A 20,215-nucleotide genomic window follows, 5' to 3' on the forward strand; every position below is an offset into this window, starting at 1 on the left:
ACCTCTCCGTCTCTCTTGCTGGATCAAGAAGGCCGAGATCATCGTCGAGCTGTACGTGTGCTGAACGCGGAGGTGCCGTCCGTTCGGTACTAGATCGTGGGACTGATCGCGGGATTGTTCGCGGGGCGGATCGAGGGACGTGAGGACGTTCCACTACATCAACCGCGTTCTCTAACGCTTCTGCTGTACGGTCTACGAGGGTATGTAGATCACTCATCCCCTCTCGTAGATGGACATCACCATGATAGGTCTTCGTGCGCGTAGGAAAATTTTTGTTTCCCATGCGACGTTCCCCAACAGTGGCATCATGAGCTAGGTTCATGCGTAGATGTGTTCTCGAGTAGAACACAAAAGTTTTTGTGGGCGGTGATGTGCGTTTTGCTGCCCTCCTTAGTCTTTTCTTGATTCCGCGGTATTGTTGGATTGAAGCGGCTTGGACCGACATTACTCGTACGCTTACGAGAGACTGGTTTCATCGTTACGAGTAACCCCCTTTGCTCAAAGATGACTGGCAAGTGACGGTTTCTCCAACTTTAGTTGAATCGGATTTGACCGAGGAGGTCCTTGGATGAGGTTAAATAGCAACTCATATATCTCCATTGTGGTGTTTGCGTAAGTAAGATGCGATCCTACTAGATACCCTTGGTCACCACGTAAAACATGCAACAACAAAATTAGAGGACGTCTAACTTGTTTTTGCAGGGTATGATTGTGATGTGATATGGCCAACGATGTGATGTGATATATTGGATGTATGAGATGATCATGTTGTAATAGAAATATCGACTTGCACGTCGATGGTACGGCAACCGGCAGGAGCCATAGGGTTGTCTTTATACTAACATTTGTGCTTGCAGATGCGTTTACTATTTTGCTAGGATGTAGCTTTAGTAGTAATAGCATAAGTAGCACGACAACCCCGCTGGCAACACGTTGATGGATGATCATGGTGTGGCGCCGGTGACAAGAAGATCGTGCCGGTGCTTTGGTGATGGAGATCAAGAAGCACGTGATGATGGCCATATCATGTCACTTATGAATTGCATGTGATGTTAATCCTTTTATGCACCTTATTTTGCTTAGAACGACGGTAGCATTATGAGGTGATCTCTCACTAAAATTTCAAGACGAAATTGTGTTATCCCCGACTGTGCACCATTGCTACAGTTCGTCGTTTCGAGACACCACGTGATGATCGGGTGTGATAGACTCAACGTTCACATACAACGGGTGCAAAACAGTTGCGCACGCGGAACACTCAGGTTAAGCTTGACGAGCCTAGCATGTGCAGATATGGCCTCGGAACACATGAGACCGAAAGGTCGATCATGAATCATATAGTTGATATGATTAGCATAGGGATGCTTACCACTGAAACTATACTCAACTCACGTGATGATCGGACTTGGGATAGTGTAAGTGGATCATGAACCACTCAAATGACTAGAGAGATGTACTTTTTGAGTGGGAGTTTAGCATATAATTTGATTAAGTTGAACTCTAATTATCTTGAACATAGTCTAAGTCCACTTTGAATATATTTGTGTTGTAGATCATGGCTCACGCGACAGTCATCCTGAATTTTAATACGTTCCTAGAGAAAGCTAAGTTGAAAGATGATGGAAGCAACTTTGTAGACTGGGCTCGTAATCTTAAGCTAATCTTACAAGCTGGGAAGAAGGATTATGTCCTTAATGCTGCGCTAGGAGATGAACCACCCGCTACGGCTGATCAGGATGTTAAGAACGCTTGGTTGGCACGTAAGGAGGACTACTCAATAGTTCAATGTGCAGTCTTGTATGGCTTAGAACCAGGACTTCAACGTCGCTTTGAGCGTCATGGAGCATTTGAGATGTTCCAGGAGTTGGAGTTTATCTTTCAGAAGAACGCCCGGATCGAGAGGTATGAGATCTCCGATAAATTCTATGCTTGCAAGATGGAGGAAAACTCGTCTGTCAGTGAACATGTGCTCAAAATGTCTGGGTACTCAAACCATCTAGCTGAGCTGGGGATTGAACTCCCGCAAGAAGCTATCACTGACAGAATCCTTCAATCACTGCCGCCAAGCTATAAAGGCTTTGTGTTGAACTACAACATGCAAGGGATGAACAAGTCTCCCGGCGAGTTGTTTGCGATGCTGAAAGTCGCAGAGTCTGAACTCCGTAAAGAGCATCAAGTGTTGATGGTGAGCAAGACCACTAGTTTCAAGAGAAACGGCAAAGGCAAGAAGGGCAATTCGAAGAAGAGCGGCAAGCCTGTTGCCAATCCGCCGAAGAAACCCAAGGCTGGACCTAAGCCTGAAACAGAGTGCTTCTATTGCAAGGGTATGGGTCACTGGAAGCGCAATTGCCCCAAGTATCTGGCAGATAAGAAGGCGGGCAAAGAAAAATCAGGTATATTTGATATACATGTTATTGATGTGTACTTAACCGGCTCTCGTAGTAGTGCCTGGGTATTCGATACCGGTTCTGTTGCTCACATTTGCAACTCGAAGCAGGAACTGCGGAATAGACGAAGGCTGGCGAAAGACGAAGTGACGATGCGCGTAGGAAATGGTTCCAAGGTTGATGCAATCGCCGTCGGCACAGTGTCACTTCAGCTACCATCGGGATTAGTGATGAACTTAAATCATTGTTATTTAGTGCCTGCCTTGAGCATGAACATTATATCTGGATCTTGTTTATTGCGAGACGGTTACTCTTTTAAGTCTGAGAATAATGGTTGTTCTATTTCTATGAGTAACATCTTTTATGGTCATGCACCGAATGTGAGAGGATTGTTCATATTGAATCTTGATAGCGATATGCATATACATAACATTGAGACCAAAAGAGTTAGAGTAAACAATGATAGCGCCATATTTTTGTGGCACTGCCGCTTGGGTCATATTGGTGTAAAGCGCATGAAGAAACTCCATGCTGATGGACTTTTGGAGTCACTTGACTTTGATTCACTTGACACGTGCGAACCATGCCTCTTGGGCAAGATGACTAAAACTCCGTTCTCCGGAACAATGGAGCATGCAAGTGACTTGTTGGAAATCATACATACCGATGTGTGTGGTCCAATGAGCGTAGAGGCACGCGGCAGATATCGTTATTTTCTCACCTTCACTGACGATTTAAGTAGATATGGTTATGTCTACTTGATGAAGCACAAGTCTGAAACATTTGAAAAGTTCAAGCAATTTCAGAGTGAAGTGGAAAATCATCGTAACAAGAAGGTCAAGTTCCTACGGTCTGATCGTCGGGGTGAATATCTGAGTTTCGAGTTTGGTGCTCACTTAAGACAATGTGGAATTGTTTCGCAGTTAACACCGCCTGGAACACCACAGCGTAATGGTGTGTCCGAACGTCGTAATCGTACTTTGTTAGAGATGGTGCGATCTATGGTGTCTCTTACTGATTTGCCGTTATCATTTTGGGGTTATGCATTAGAAACAGCTGCATTCACTTTAAATAGGGCAACCATCAAAATCCGTTGAGACGACACCATATGAACTGTGGTATGGCAAAAGGCCAAAGTTGTCGTTTCTTAAAGTTTGGGGATGTGATGCTTATGTCAAAAAGCTTCAGCCTGAAAAGCCGGAACCCAAAGCGGAAAAGTGCGTCTTCATAGGTTACCCAAAAGAGACAGTTGGGTACACCTTCTATCTCAAATCCGAGGCAAAGTGTTTGTTGCTAAAAACGGAGCTTTTCTCGAGAAGGAGTTTCTCTCGAGAGAATTGAGTGGGAGGAAGATAGAACTTGACGAGGTTGTCGAACCTCTCATCCCTCTGGATGGTGGCGCAGGGCAAGGGGAAACCTCTGTCGTTGCAACGCCGGTTGAGGAGGAAGTTAATGATGATGATCATGAAACTCCAGTTCAAGTTTCTGTTGAACCACGCAGGTCGACGAGATCACGCGCTGCTCCAGAGTGGTACGGTAATCCCGTCTTATCAATCATGTTGTTAGACAACAATGAACCTGCAAATTATGAAGAAGCAATGGTGGGCCCAGATTCCAACAAATGGCTAGAAGCCATGAAATTTGAGATAGGATCCATGTATGAGAACAAAGTGTGGACTTTGGAGATACTACCTGAGGGCCGCAAGGCTATTCAGAACAAATGGATCTTTAAGAAGAAGACGGACGCTGACGGTAATGTGACCGTTTATAAAGCTCGACTTGTGGCAAAGGGTTTTTCACAAGTTCCAGGAGTTGACTACGATGAGACTTTCTCACCCGTAGCGATGCTTAAGTCCGTCAGAATCATGTTAGCAATAGCTGCATTTTTTGATTATGAAATCTGGCAGATGGATGTCAAAACGGCGTTCCTTAACGGTTTCCGTAAGGAAGAGTTGTATATGATGCAACCCGAAGATTTTGTCGATCCTAAAAATGCTGACAAGGTGTGCAAGCTCCAGCGATCCATTTATGGACTGGTGCAAGCATCTCGGAGTTGGAACAAACGCTTTGATGAGGTGATCAAAGCATTTGGGTTTATACAAGTGGTTGGAGAATCTTGTATTTACAAGAAAGTGAGTGGGAGCTCTGTGGCGTTTCTAATATTATATGTGGATGACATATTACTGATTGGAAACAACGTAGAGTTTTTGGAGAGCATAAAAGGTTACTTGAATAAAAATTTCTCTATGAAGGACCTAGGAGAAGCTGCTTACATTCTAGGCATTAAGATCTATAGGGATAGATCAAAACGCCTGATAGGACTTTCACAAAGCACATACCTTGATAAAGTTTTGAAGAGGTTCAAAATGGAACAGTCCAAGAAAGGGTTCTTGCCAGTTTTACAAGGTACGAGATTGAGTAAGACTCAGTTCCCAGCAACTGATGAAGATAGAGAGCATATGCGCTCCGTCCCCTATGCTTCAGCCATAGGTTCTATCATGTATGCGATGTTGTGCACTAGACCGGATGTTAGCCTGGCCATAAGTATGGCAGGTAGGTTCCAGAGTAATCCAGGAGTGGATCACTGGACAGCGGTCAAGAATATCCTGAAGTACCTGAAAAGGACTAAGGAGATGTTTCTCGTATATGGAGGTGACGAAGAGCTCGCCGTAAAAGGTTACGTCGATGCAAGCTTTGACACAGATCCGGATGACTCTAAGTCGCAAACCGGATACGTATTTATTCTTAATGGGGGTGCAGTAAGCTGGTGCAGTTCCAAGCAAAGCGTCGTAGCAGATTCTACATGTGAAGCGGAGTACATGGCTGCCTCGGAGGCGGCTAAAGAGGGTGTCTGGATGAAGCAGTTCATGACGGATCTTGGGGTGGTGCCAAGCGCACTGGATCCAATAACCTTGTTCTGTGACAACACGGGTGCCATTGCCTTAGCAAAGGAACCACGGTTTCACAAAAAGACCAGACACATCAAACGACGCTTCAACCTCATCCACGACTACGTCGAGGAAGAGGACGTAAATATATGCAAAGTGCACACGGATCTGAATGTAGCAGACCCGCTGACTAAACCTCTTCCACGGCCTAAGCATGATCAACACCAGAACTGTATGGGTGTTAGATTTATTACAATGTAATTCACATAGTGATGTGAGGGCTAGATTATTGACTCTAGTGCAAGTGGGAGACTGTTGGAATTATGCCCTAGAGGCAATAATAAATATAGTTATTATTATAATTCCTGTATCAAGATAATCGTTTATTATCCATGCTATAATTGTATTGAATGAAGACTCATTTACATGTGTGGATACATAGACAAAACACCGTCCCTAGCAAGCCTCTAGTTGGCTAGCCAGTTGATGAAAGATAGTTAGCGTCTTCTGATTATGAACAAGGTGTTGTTGATTGATAACTGGATCACGTCATTAGGAGAATCACGTGATGGACTAGACCCAAACTAATAGACGTAGCATGTTGATCGTGTCATTTTGTTGCTACTGTTTTCTGTGTGTCAAGTATTTATTCCTATGACCATGAGATCATATAACTCACTGACACCAGAGGAATGCTTTGTGTGTATCAAACGTCGCAACGTAACTGGGTGACTATAAAGATGCTCTACAGGTATCTCCGAAGGTGTTAGTTGAGTTAGTATGGATCAAGACTGGGATTTGTCACTCCGTGTGAACGGAGAGGTATCTCGGGGCCCACTCGGTAATACAACATCACACACAAGCCTTGCAAGCAATGTAACTTAGTGTAAGTTGCGGGATCTTATATTACGGAACGAGTAAAGAGACTTGCCGGTAAACGAGATTGAAATAGGTATACGGATACTGACGATCGAATCTCGGACAAGTAACATACCGAAGGACAAAGGGAATGACATACGGGATTATATGAATCCTTGGCACTGAGGTTCAAACGATAAGATCTTCGTAGAATATGTAGGATCCAATATGGGCATCCAGGTCCCGCTATTGGATATTGACCGAGGAGTCTCTCTGGTCATGTCTACATAGTTCTCGAACCCGCAGGGTCTGCACACTTAAGATTCGACGTTGTTTTATGCGTATTAGAGTTATATGGTTGGTTACCGAATGTTGTTCGGAGTCCCGGATGAGATCACGGACGTCACGAGGGTTTCCGGAATGGTCCGGAAACGAAGATTGATATATAGGATGACCTCATTTGATTACCGGAAGGTTTTCGGAGTTACCGAGAATGTACCGAGAATGACGAATGGGTTCCGGGAGTTCACCGAGGGGGGGGGCAACCCACCCCGGGGAAGCCCATAGGCCATAAGGGTGGCGCACCAGCCCTTAGTGGGCTGGTGGGACAGCCCAAAAGGTCCCTATGCGCCAAGGATAAGAAATCAAAGGAAAAAGAAAAAAAAAGTAGGAGGTGGGAAGGGAGGGGGACTCCCTCCCACCAAACCTAGTCCAACTCGGTTTGGGGGGGGGAGAGTCCTCCCCCTTGGCTCGGCCGACCCCTTGAGGGTCCTTGGACCCCAAGGCAAGGCCCCCCTCCCTCCCACCTATATATACGGAGGTTTTAGGGCTGATTTGAGACGACTTTTCCACGGCAGCTCGACCACATACCTCCACGGTTTTTCCCCTAGATCGCGTTTCTGCGGAGCTCGGGCGGAGCCCTGCTGAGACAAGGTCATCACCAACCTTCGGAGCGCCGTCACGCTGCCGGAGAACTCTTCTACCTCTCCGTCTCTCTTGCTGGATCAAGAAGGCCGAGATCATCGTCGAGCTGTACGTGTGCTGAACGCGGAGGTGCCGTCCGTTCGGTACTAGATCGTGGGACTGATCGCGGGATTGTTCGCGGGGCGGATCGAGGGACGTGAGGATGTTCCACTACATCAACCGCGTTCTCTAACGCTTCTACTGTACGGTCTACGAGGGTACGTAGATCACTCATCCCCTCTCGTAGATGGACATCACCATGATAGGTCTTCGTGCGCGTAGGAAATTTTTTGTTTCCCATGCGACGTTCCCCAACACAGGAAACCATGATCATCTATTGACTAACGAGCTAGCCAACTAGAGGCTTGCTAGGGACACATTTTGATCTATTTATTCACACATGTATTACTGTTTCCTGTTAATACAATTATGGCATGAACAATAGACGATTATCATGAACAAGGAAATATGATAATAACCATTTTATTATTGCCTCTAGGGCATATTTCCAAGAGTCTCCCACTTGCACTAGAGTCGATAATCTAGTTACATTGTGATGTATCGAATTCCATAGCATTATGGTGTTGATCATGTTTTGCTCGTGGAAGAGGTTTAGTCAACGGGTCTGCAATATTCAGATCCGTGTGTACTTTACAAATATCTATCACTCCACTCTGGACATGGTCCTGGATGGAGTTGTAGCGGCGCTTGATGTGCTTCGTCTTCCGGTGAAACCTGGGCTCCTTGGCTATGGCAATGGCTCCAGTGTTATCACAGAAAAGTGTCATAGGACCCGACGCGCTTGGAACCACTCCAAGGTCGGTGATGAGCTCCTTCATCCAAATTCCTTCATGAGCCGCTTCTGAAGCAGCTATGTACTCCGCTTCACATGTAGATGCTGCCACGACTTCTTGCTTGCTGCTGCACCAGCTCACTGCCCCACCATTCAACACATATATGTATCTGGTCTGTGACTTAGAGTCATCCGGATCTGTGTCGAATCTAGCGTCGACGTAACCCTTTACGACGAGCTCTTCGTCACCTCCATAAACGAGAAACATTTCCTTAGTCCTTTTCAGGTACTTAAGGATATTCTTGACCGCTGTCCAGTGTTCTGTACCGGGATTACTTTGGTACCTCCCTACCAAACTTATGGCAAGGTTTATATCAGGTCTGGTACACAGCATGGCATACATTAGAGAGCCCACGGCTGAAGCGTAGGGGACAGAACTCATCTTCTCTCTATCTGCTGTCGTGGTCGGCGACTGAGTCTTACTCAATCTCATACCTTGCAAAACTGGCAAGAACCCTTTCTTTGAGTTTTCCATATTGAACTTCTTCAATATCTTGTCAAGGTATGTACTTTGCGAAAGACCTATGAGGCGTCTCGATCTATCTCTATAGATCTTGATGCCTAATATGTATGCAGCTTCTCCAAGGTCCTTCATTGAAAAACTCTTGTTCAAATAGGCCTGTATGCTCTCCAACATCTCTATATTATTCCCCATCAATAATATGTCATCCACATATAGTATGAGGAAAGCTACAGAGCTCCCACTCACTTTCTTGTACAGACAGGCTTCTCCGTAAACCTGTATGAACCCAAACGCTTTAATCACCTCATTAAAGCGAATGTTCCAACTCCGAGATGCTTGCACCAGCCCATAGATGGAGCGCTGGAGCTTGCACACTTTGTTAGCACCCTTAGGGTCGACAAAACCTTCTGGTTGCATCATATACAACTCTTCCTTAAGGTTCCCGTTAAGGAACGCTGTTTTGACGTCCATTTGCTAAATTTCATAATCATGAAAGGCGGCAATTGCTAACATGATTTGGACTGATTTCAGCTTCGCTACGGGAGAGAAAGTCTCTTTGTAGTCAACTCCTTGAATTTGTCGAAAACCCTTTGCGACAAGTCGAGCTTTGTAAACGGTTACATTACCGTTTGCATCAGTCTTCTTCTTGAAGATCCATTTATTTTCGATGGCTCGCCGGTCATCGGGCAAGTCCACCAAAGTCCATACTTTGTTCTCATACATGGATCCTATCTCGGATTTCATAGCCTCAAGCCATTTGTTGGAATCCGGGCCCGCCATTGCTTCTTCATAGTTCGAAGGTTCACCGTTGTCTAACAACATGATTTCCATCACAGGGTTGCCGTACCACTCTGGTGCGGAGCGTGCCCTTGTGGACCTTCGCGGTTCAGTAGTAACTTGATCCGAAGCTCCATGATCATCATCATTAACTTCCTCTTCAGTCGGTGTAGGCGCCACAGGAACAACTTCCCGCACTGCGCTACTATCATGTTCGAGAGGGGGTGTAATCACCTCATCAAGTTCTACCTTCCTCCCACTTACTTCTTTCGAGAGAAACTCTTTCTCTAGAAAGGATCCGTTCTTGGCAACAAAGGTTTTACCTTCGGATCTAAGATAGAAGGTATACCCAATAGTTTCCTTAGGGTATCCTATGAATACGCATTTCTCCGCTTTGGTTTCGAGCTTTTCTGGTTGAAGTTTCTTCACATAAGCATCGCAGCCCCAAACTTTAAGAAATGACAACTTAGGTTTCTTGCCAAACCACGGTTCATACGGTGTCGTCTCAACGGATTTAGACGGTGCCCTATTTAAAGTGAATGCTGCAGTTTCTAATGCGTATCCCCAAAATGATAGCGGTAAGTCGGTGAGAGACATCATAGATCGTACCATATCTAATAAAGTGCGATTACGACGTTCACACACTCCGTTGCGCTGCGGTGTGCCAGGCGGTGTCAGTTGTGAAACGATTCCACATTTCCTTAGGTGTGTGCCAAACTCGTGACTCAAATATTCTCCTCCACGATCAGATCGTAGACATTTAATTTTTCTGTCACGTTGATTCTCAACCTCACTCTGAAATTCCTTGAACTTTTCAAACGTCTCAGATTTGTGCTTCATCAAGTAGATATACCCATACCTACTCAAATCGTCGGTGAGAGTGAGAACATAAGGATAACCACCGCGAGCTTCAACGTTCATTGGACCACACACATCAGTATGTATTATTTCCAATAAGTCGGTTGCTCCCTCCATTATTCCTGAGAATGGAGTCTTAGTCATCTTGCCCATGAGGCACGGTTCGCATGTGTCAAATGATTCAATGTCAAGAGACTCTAATAGTCCATCAGTATGGAGCTTCTTCATGCGCTTAACGCCGATATGACCAAGGCGGCAGTGCCACAAGTATGTGGGACTATCATTATCGACTTTGCATCTTTTGGTATTCACGCTATGAATATGTGTAACATCACGATCGAGATTCATCAAGAATAAACCATTCACTAGCGGAGCATGACCATAAAACATATCACTCATATAAATAGAACAACCATTATTCTCTGACTTAAATGAGTAGCCGTCTCGCATTAAGCAAGACCCTGATACAATGTTCATGCTTAAAGCTGGTACTAAATAACAATTATTAAGGTTTAAAACTAATCCCGACGGTAGATGTAGAGGTAGCATGCCGACGGCGATCACATCGACTTTTGAACCATTCCCGACGCGCATCGTCACCTCGTCCTTGGCCAGTCTCCGCTTATTCCGCAGTTCCTGCTTTGAGTTGCAAATGTGAGCAACAGCACCGGTATCAAATACCCAGGAGCTACTACGAGTGCTGGTAAGGTACACATCAATAACATGTATATCACATATACCTTTAACGTTGCCGGCCTTCTTGTGCGCTAAGTATTTGGGGCAGTTCCGCTTCCAGTGACCCTTTCCCTTGCAATAGAAGCACTCAGTCTTAGGCTTGGGTCCGTTCTTTTTCTTCTTCCCGGCATCTGGCTTACCGGGCGCGGCAACAGCTTTGCCGTCTTTCTTGAAGTTCTTCTTACCCCTGCCTTTCTTGAAACTAGTGGTCTTGTTGACCATCAACACTTGATGCTCCTTCTTGATTTCTACTTCTGCAGACTTGAGCATCGAGTACAACTCGGGAATGGTCTTCTCCATCCCTTGCATGTTGTAGTTAAGCAGAAAACCTTTGTAGCTTGGTGGGAGAGACTGGAGGATTCTGTCAATTATAGCATCATCCGGAAGTTCGACTCCAAGTGAAGTCATACGACCGTGTAACCCAGACATTTTGAGTATGTGCTCACTGACAGAACTGTTCTCCTCCATCTTACAGCTAAAGAACTTGTCGGAGACTTCATATCTCTCGACACGGGCATGAGCTTCAAAAACTAGCTTCAGCTCCTGGAACATCTCATATGCCCCGTGTTGCTCAAAACGCCTTTGGAGCCCCGTTTCTAAACTGTATAACATGCCACACCTGACCAGAGAGTAGTCATCACTCCGCGTTTGCCAGACGTTCAGAATGTCCTTGGCTACTGCGGGAGCGGGCGGGTCACCTAGCGGCGCATTAAGGACATAAGCCTTTTTAGCTGCTTCAAGGATGAGCTTCAAGTTGCGAACCCAGTCCGCATAGTTGCTACCATCATCTTTCAGCTTGTTTTTCTCTAGGAATGCGTTGAAATTGAGGTTGACGTTGGACATCTACAATATTTATAAAGACAACTTTTAGACTAAGTTCATGACAATTAAGTTCATTTAATCAAATTAAGTATGAACTCCCACTTAAATCGACATCCCTCTAGTCATCTAAGTGATACATGATCCATGTTGACTAACCCGTGTCCGATCATCACGTGAGACGGACTAGTCACCATGGTGAGCAACTTCATGCTGATCGTATTCAACCATACGACTCATGTTCGACCTTTCGGTCTCTTTTATTCGAGGTCATGTCTGTACATGCTAAGCTCGTCGAGTCAACCTAGGTGTTTCGCGTGTGTAAATCTGGCTTACACCCGTTGTATACGAACGTTAGAATCTATCACACCCGATCATCACGTGGTGCTTCGAGACAACAAACCTTCGCAACGGTGCACACTTAGGGGAATACGTTCTCGAAATTTTAAGAGGGATCATCTTATTATGCTACCGTCGTTTTAAGCAATAAGATGTAAAACATGATAAACATCACAATGCAATCATATAGTGACATGATATGGCCATTATCATCTTTGCTCTTTCGATCTCCATCTTCAGGCATCGCATGATCATCATCGTCACCGGTGTGACACCATGATCTCCATCATCGTGTCTCCGTGAAGTCGTCACGCCAACTACTACTATCACTACTACTATAGCTAACCGTTAGCAATTAAGTAAAAGTAGTAAGCACATGGCGTCGCATCTCATACAATAAATTAAGACAACTCCTATGGCTCCTGCCGGTTGTCATACTCATCGACATGCAAGTCGTGAAACCTATTACAATAACATGATCATCTCATACATCATACATGCAACATCACAACTTTGGCCATATCACATCACATGTCAAACCCTGCAAAAACAAGTTAGACGTCCTCTAATTGTTGTTGCAAGTTATACGTGGCTGATTTGGGTTTCTAGCAAGAACGCCTTCTTACCTATGTGACAGCCACAACGATGATATGCCAAAGCTATTTACCCTTCATAAGGACCCTTTTCATCAAATCCAATCCGACTAGAGTAGGAGAGACAGACACCCGCTAGCCACCTTTATGCACGATGTGCATGTCTGTCGGTGGAACCAGTCTCACGTAAGAGTACGTGTAAAGTCGGTCCGGGCCGCTTCATCCCACAATACCGCCGGAAAAGAATAAGACTAGTAGCGGCAAGCAAATTGACAAATCATCACCCACAACTTTTGTGTTCTACTCGTGCATAGAATCTACGCATAGAAAACCTGGCTCGGATGCCACTGTTGGGTAACGTAGCATAAATTCAAAATTTCCCTACGCATGTTCAGATCTTCCTATGGAGAGACCAGCAACGAGAGAGGGGTAAGAGCATCTTCATACCTTTGAAGATCTCTAAGCGGAAGCATTGCTAGAACGCGGTTGATGGAGTCGTACTCGTAGCGATTCCGATCAAGTGCCGAACAACGACACCTCCGCGTTCAACACACGTGCAGCCCGGTGACGTCTCCTGCACCTTGATCCAGCAAGGAGGAGGGAGAGGTTGGGGAAGAACTCCAGCAACACGACGGCGTGGTGTCGATGGAGAGACGAAGTCTCCCGGCAGGGCTTCGCCAAGCGCCGGCAGAGAGGAGGAGGGAGAGGAGCGGGGCTGCGCCGAGAGAGAGGAAAAACCGTGTGTCTCAATGGCCAAAAGTGCCCGATATATATAGGGGGAGGGGAGAGGGGGTTCCACCCCTTGGGTTCCCACCCTAGGGGGTGCGGCAGCCGCCCCAGATGGGAGGTGCGGCGGCCAGAAGGGGAGGAGGGGGTGGCGCACCATCTGGTGGGCCTTAGGCCCACCTGGCCTATGGTTTGCCCCCCCTTTTCTCTCCCTTGCGCTATGGGCTGAGTGGGGAGGCGCACCAGCCCACCTAGGAGCTGGTTTCCACCCCCACTTGGTCCACCTTATCTCCCGGGGTCGTTGCCCCCCTTCGGTGGTCCCGGTGGTCCCGGTACGTTACCGGTGATGACCGAAACACTTCCGGTATCCGAAACCATCCGTCCTATATATCAATATTTACCTCCGGACCATTCCGGAGCTCCTCGTGACGACCGGGATCTCATCCGGGACTCTGAACATCTTTCGGTAACCTCGTATAACAATTCCCTATAACCCTAGCGCCATCGAACCTTAAGTGTGTAGACCCTACGGGTTCGGGAGACAGGCAGACATGACCGAGACACCTCTCTGGCCAATAACCATCAGCGGGGTATGGATACCCATGGTGGCTCCCACTTGCTCCACGATGATCTCATCGGATGAACCACGATGTCAAGGATTCAATCAATCCCGTATACGATTCCCTTTGTCTGTCGGTATAGAACTTGCCCGAGATTCGATCGTCGGTATACCTATACCTTGTTCAGTCTCGTTATCGGTAAGTCTATTTACTCGTTCCGTAGCACGTCATCGTGTGACCAACTCCTTAGTCACATTGAGCTCATGATGATGTTCTACCGAGTGGGCCCAGAGATACCTCTCCGTCACACGGAGTGACAAATCCCGATCTCGATTCGTACCAACCCAACAGACACTTTCAGAGGTACCCGTAGTGCACCTTTATAGTGACCCAGTTACGTTGTGACGTTTGATACACCCAAAGCACTCCTACGGTATCCGGGAGTTGCACAATCTCACGGTCGAAGGAAAAGATACTTGACATTAGAAAAGCATTAGCATACGAACAATACGATCTAGTGCTAGGCTTACGATTGGGTCTTGTCCATCACATCATTATCCCAATGATGTGATCCCGTTATCAATGACATCTAATGCCCATGATCAGGAAACCATGATCATCTATTGACTAACGAGCTAGCCAACTAGAGGCTTGCTACAGACACATTTTGATCTATTTATTCACACATGTATTACTGTTTCCTGTTAATACAATTATAGCATGAACAATAGACGATTATCATGAACAAGGAAATATGATAATAACCATTTTATTATTGCCTCTAGGGCATATTTCCAACAGAATGAGCTAGATAATCGAAGTTTCCTCATTTCACAAGAGCTATGAATGGGTTTCGAAATTGTGGCAGAAAAGTTCTTGCCACATTTCGAGGGGGAGAAAGAGACATGAAATACATTGTAATGTATTTCATGACTCCTCTGTACTTTAGATGATGTGATGCACATTATGCATCTAAAGTGATCCATTAATGAAGAATGTGATTGTCAAGGGGAGTACGACAGTCATCTGAATACCGTCATTATGATACCCCTAAAGAAAAGAAACAGTTGTATTTTCGGATCTTTTATAGTCCCGAAAGCAGACTAAGGAATACAATAGTGGTGCTTAAAGTGCCATAAAGAAGAAAGTTTAAAGATACGCCATTTCTTCAGTGAAGATGGAGTAATCTGGGGGAGCATGTTGTATGACCTATACAACACCTGTTGTTAGCTCTACAAGGAATCTTGTGATACACGTCCCTGTAAAACCTATTGCCTTTTGGAAATGGGTGACTATAGAATGAATTTTCCTCTTGGCAATGACAGAGCTACGACAACCCCATATGAAATAAGTACCAGTACCTGAGATTTTGATGGTCTCTAGGAATGTGAAAATCAGATACTTGTGACTGCTATAAAGTCTATGTTAGTGAAATTCCATCATTTGAATTTCACTAACATAGACTTTATGAAGGGTCTACAAGGTAAATATGACTCCAAAGGAAATATGTAAATGTGTAAAACATGACTTAAATCGAAAGATTTTGTGCAAAGAAAATGAGAGGACAATTGCATTCTTGCAAAGTTATAGAATGGGAAATTCGTTTCCCAATTCCTATGCATGTGGATGATGTCCTACTTGCTAGTGGTGATGTCAATCTACTGCAGGAGGAGAAAAGAAGTTCTTGTCCTCAAAGTTCAAAAGAACAAAAGGGGGTATTAGGAATGTCGCATGGACATGCTAAGAAAGATCTCCAAAGCATGCATACGAGAAAACCTACGCCTGTTCTTATAGTCAAGGGTAATGGAAGTGGAAACTATGGTGTTCCAAAAGTTAATAAGAAAAGATTGTAAACGGATATGTTACCATATGCTTCAGTTGTTGGAAGCTCAAAAAATTACCCTGACACAGTTCATGTATATATCCGGGTTGTTTTTGGCAATGTCCAGTCCATAGATAAATCAATGGAATGGATTCAAAGATATCGGCCTCATACTGAAAGAAATAAGTGCTCTCAAAACATTGTGAGTGCAGAGGAGGAATTGTGAAATGTATAGCGAAATCCTTAATTGTCGCTAACTTTCATACTCGGAGTTTTGTGTGGAAAATCTCCAAATGAGTAAAACGATTGTCATCAATGTGATGCAATGATATGTTATAGCTTGATATGAGGCTGAGGGACGGGCAACATGGTTAAGGCTACCTGTACCCGGAGTTGATAATGGTTGACAACAACGATAACCATTTTAAATTCTTTCGCTCCTGTCACAACGAGTCAAGTGTTGATGCCAAACACACTGACAAAGAGTACGCGTTGTGAAGGAGAAAGTCCGGAATTATGGAAAAATGCTTGAAAGCATAAAAGCGACAAACAAGTGTTTGCAGATCTGCTTATCAAAGGCTTACCGCCCAGTGTGTTCGGAGAACACATAGTCGACATGGGTTTTATGGTATAGTCTAATATTTCCGGACAATAAAGGGCCCAAGGTTAAAGAATCTGTCTCAAAATAGAGAGGTACATTGTGGCTGTCTGATTCCATCGGCAATTGAGCCGTGACGATGAAACATGCCCTATGTATTGATCTGTTACGAAACGGGTAAAGTTAAAAGTATATGATGAGATCAAGGGGGAGAATGTTAGGTTGGTCTCTTTCTCCAATGGGCCCAACGGCCCATTGGACCTTGACTCACGCCCTGATCGGGGGCGTCCAGCCCAAGTAAGGCTGGTGGGCCCCTGTCGCGCAGTGCTATAAAGAGGAGGTGGGGACCATGGCACAAGTTACGAGGTTCGCCGCCGCCACTGGTTCCCCACTCTCAACCCTAATCCGATCCAGAGGGTAGCACTGAAGCGATGGGAAGTCCATTACAGCCACCACCGGATCTCTCTCCTTCCCCACCGTCGTCACCACCTCACGACGGACACTGGAGGGAACTCATCGAGTACGGCATAAGGTAACATACCACTACTCTCACCGAACACATCTAGCCTTGTCGATCCACAGGATCTATCACGCTAATCAATATGTACACAGTACTTGAAGAGCATATCTTTTCGGATCTAAATCAAGCCGCGTTCCTGAAATCTTCTAGCCATGTAGCAGCGCACGACAAACATTTTAAAAGCAATTTTTCGGATAGAGAACAGTTGCCTCAGAAGGAAATGCAAGGAGGATCAAACATCCAGTGGCCAGAACTGGAAGTTGATGACTTTTTAACTGGAAAATCTAGGGAAGATGAAAGCAGTTGCTAGCATTTCACCTGCAAGAACTGGAAACTGACAAGACTTTTTTTACAAAAACCACAACTATTTCACCTGCACGCATTCAGTCGTCAGTGGCACTATCACTGAGAACGAAATAGGCGTCCGTTCCTTGAAAATCCGAAGGGAGGAGGCGTTGATCATGAGCCACAATTTAGATTAATTCCTGCTACGTTTTATTGTATTGATGACAAGGAGATCGAAAATGTTCCAATTACAATTAGTTAGAACCCTGAATTTTCTTTCTACGTCTATTCCCTCCACAATAAAACAGTGGAGAGAAGCAGAGAGCGACGTTTCACAAATTATTTACAGTGCTGCTGCCTCTGCCATGGCAGGAATCGCGGCGGCCCTTGAAGATTTCAGAAGTCGGCGAACCAGTCGTCCTCGTCGCCGTCGTTGAGGTAGTGGCGGTAGCGGTCGAGGTCCTCGTCGGCGAGGCCGTAGCGGCGGCGCCAGTACTCGAGCGTCGCCTCCGCCTCCCGCATGTTGCGCATCACCGTATGGTACGCCGCGTTGATCCGCTCGAACTCCACGATGCTGCTTTCTTGGCCGTCGTCGCCGCCGCCCTGCCGCCGCACGACGTCCGGGTGGTACTGCAGCGCGAGGCGGTGGAAGGCCTTCTTGACGTCGCCCCTGGAGGCGCCCGGCTCCAGCCTCAGAACCCGGTAGTGGTCCTCCTCCAGCGCCCCGTACGGGGCCGCCGCCGGCCACCTTTCCCGCGTCGCCCCGCACCTCACCGACGGCGACGACGAGGCCCTACGCAGCCGCCCCGCCGCCGGCGACGCCGACGCCGACGGGCCGCGCAGGCTCAGCACCACCCCTCCTCCGGCGACAGCCATGGATGTGCTGTGCGCGCGGCAAGGAAGAAACGGAGTCGATGGATCGGGACGAGGCGCGACGGAGGTGAAGGTGAGGGTGGGAGGAAGGTTTGGATCGGGATGTGTGCTGTTGACCGCGCGCGCGCGTGGTGTGGTGGAGGTGGAATGCTGTGTGGCTGCAAACTTGGAAGAGAATGGATGAGGCTGCCGCGTGGTGGCGCGCCGGCCTTATATAGGGACGGAGGAGGAGGCGGTTGCGGTTGGTTCCGGCTCGCCGGAAGGAGCGGCACGTTTGGGCTTGCCGGCGTTTCCCACGTTGCCATTGCTACCACGTTTGGATCGTCGGCACGGACAAAGACACCGCGGCGTCCATATCCGTTGCCTTGCCGCACGCGGCGTGTGTGTGTACTATTCCTTCCGTCTGGAAAAAAAAGAAGCTTTCAGGTGATGTAAAAAATGTGGTGTGATACAATTTCAGCACTCCACAGTTGACCGAGTACATAATATTGCAAATCGGATAAATACATCCCTTCTCTCCCCTTGTTTCAAAAATGGAAAATGATTGGAATCACCGGTCCGATAATAAAGCATGCGTCCGCCGCCTTCATGGTCGTTGGATCCGACGGAGCAACGTGATTTTACCATTTCATGTGTTTTATGGGGAGATCTAAATATATCTAATACACTACACTTGATCTTAGTGCCCTCTCATACAACCGAGGTCTTCAATTTGTATCTGGGGCACCCGATTTTGATTGGGCTAACGATTTATTAAGGACTTCTCTCGCTTAATTCTTTTAATTCACTATACAGCTTAATTTTGAAGCTCTCTCTTTCGACCGAGGACTTCAATTTAAAACTGGGTCACTCTATTTTATACGGGTCAACAATTTTTCAAGGAGCTCTCTCATTCGATTATTTTAATTCACTTTGTGCTCCTTAATTTAGTTTTGACTAGGTCAACAATTTCTCAAGGAACTCTGTCATTCATTTTTTAGTTCACTATGCTCCATAATTCTGAGCTCTACCATTCAATTGAGATATTTAATTTTAGATTTTGTTCATGATTTTGACCAGGTCAATGATTTTCAAATCAATTGACAACAACCTGCCTATAAAAACATATATCTCGCGTGCACCCTCTCACCATCTAGAGAAGAGAAACACCAAATATGTGAAGCATCAATAAAGCAGATGCGACCACTGACACAGAAAATTTCCATACAAAAGTATGGATTGATTAAAAAAAAACATAAGATTTCCATACAAAAATATGGATTGATTAGAAAATAACACAATATTTCCATACAATAGTGTGAATTAATTAGAAAATAACACAAGATCACACCACGAAAAGGCCACCAAAACACCACATTTAAATAAAAACCCAACAACATTAACGGCACAGCAAAGCGCGTGCGACCATTATGTATATACTATAGATTATGTGGTATGAATGATTCAAATACTTGGGTTTTACAAAATTCAAGATCCCCTCTCAACAACTATATATAGCAAGGGTAGTTCTATAAGATACCATGAGGAAGATCTGGCCTATACCCCAAAAGAGCAGATTCTAAAATCAGGAAAATAATGGCGGCTGCACCTCTTGGCGCTACACCCCATCGAGGGGTGTGACATGATTATCACGATTATTTGGAGAATATGAAACCATCGAAATGAATTGTCCACGGTATATCTGGGCATGGGCAGCCCGGCCCGGCCGGCCCGACCCGACCCAGCCTGAAAATCCCGGGCCGGGCCGGGCCGGGCCGGGCCTATTTATCCCATCGGTCCGGATTGTAAAACTCCCTATTTACCTTAAAAAAGATAGGCGAGGATTTGATAAAAGATGAATGTAGGGTGAAGACAAGGTGGGAGGAGACGAGTCCAACGTCGCCGTCACCGTACATTCATCTTTACACGCGGAATACTATTTTTCTACGCACATACAGCCTACAGGAGCCAGCGGGGTTCCCATGGATCGATCTCCCAGCCGGAGACAAAACACTGTTCCGGCGACCGATGCGAACCGCCGGGTGCTCCACGCTTCTGCCCACGCTTGTCCCTTCTACGAACCCGGCCGCGAGCATACACACACACACACACACTTGGCCGGCAGGTGGCGGCAGTCGGAAACAACGGCGGCGTCCGTGGCGTGCTCGCGTTGGTTCGCCGGCCCGACTTGGACGTCAGCAAGCGTCCGCGGTGATCCGACAATTCCTTCCACAGGTAGACCAATTGTGAAAGAAGGAACTGATGGCGACGCGAGGAAGACGAAAGATGAACACACTGCGTCTAACAATCATGTTAGTC

The 20,215-nt window shown here is 46.1% G+C and overlaps 1 protein-coding gene across 1 annotated transcript; it reads right to left on the reverse strand.

Annotated features, from left to right (window-relative positions):
* Nucleotides 1–17,231: 17,231 nt before the first annotated feature.
* Nucleotides 17,232–18,198, reverse strand: LOC123410500 (chaperone protein dnaJ 8, chloroplastic-like). Its single transcript, XM_045103447.1, has one exon. The coding sequence runs from the start codon at nt 17,918–17,920 to the stop codon at nt 17,441–17,443; it is 480 nt and encodes a 159-aa protein (XP_044959382.1). The 5' UTR covers nt 17,921–18,198; the 3' UTR covers nt 17,232–17,440.
* Between the last annotated feature and the right edge of the window lie 2,017 nt (nt 18,199–20,215).

Source organism: Hordeum vulgare, chromosome 7H (assembly GCF_904849725.1).
Source record: "Hordeum vulgare subsp. vulgare chromosome 7H, MorexV3_pseudomolecules_assembly, whole genome shotgun sequence".
In the NCBI taxonomy this organism is placed as follows: Eukaryota; Viridiplantae; Streptophyta; class Magnoliopsida; order Poales; family Poaceae; genus Hordeum; species Hordeum vulgare.

Bases quoted from the DNA above. Each gene is read 5' to 3' on its own strand.
- LOC123410500 (XM_045103447.1), bottom strand. From the start codon at position 17,920: ATGGCTGTCGCCGGAGGAGGGGTGGTGCTGAGCCTGCGCGGCCCGTCG.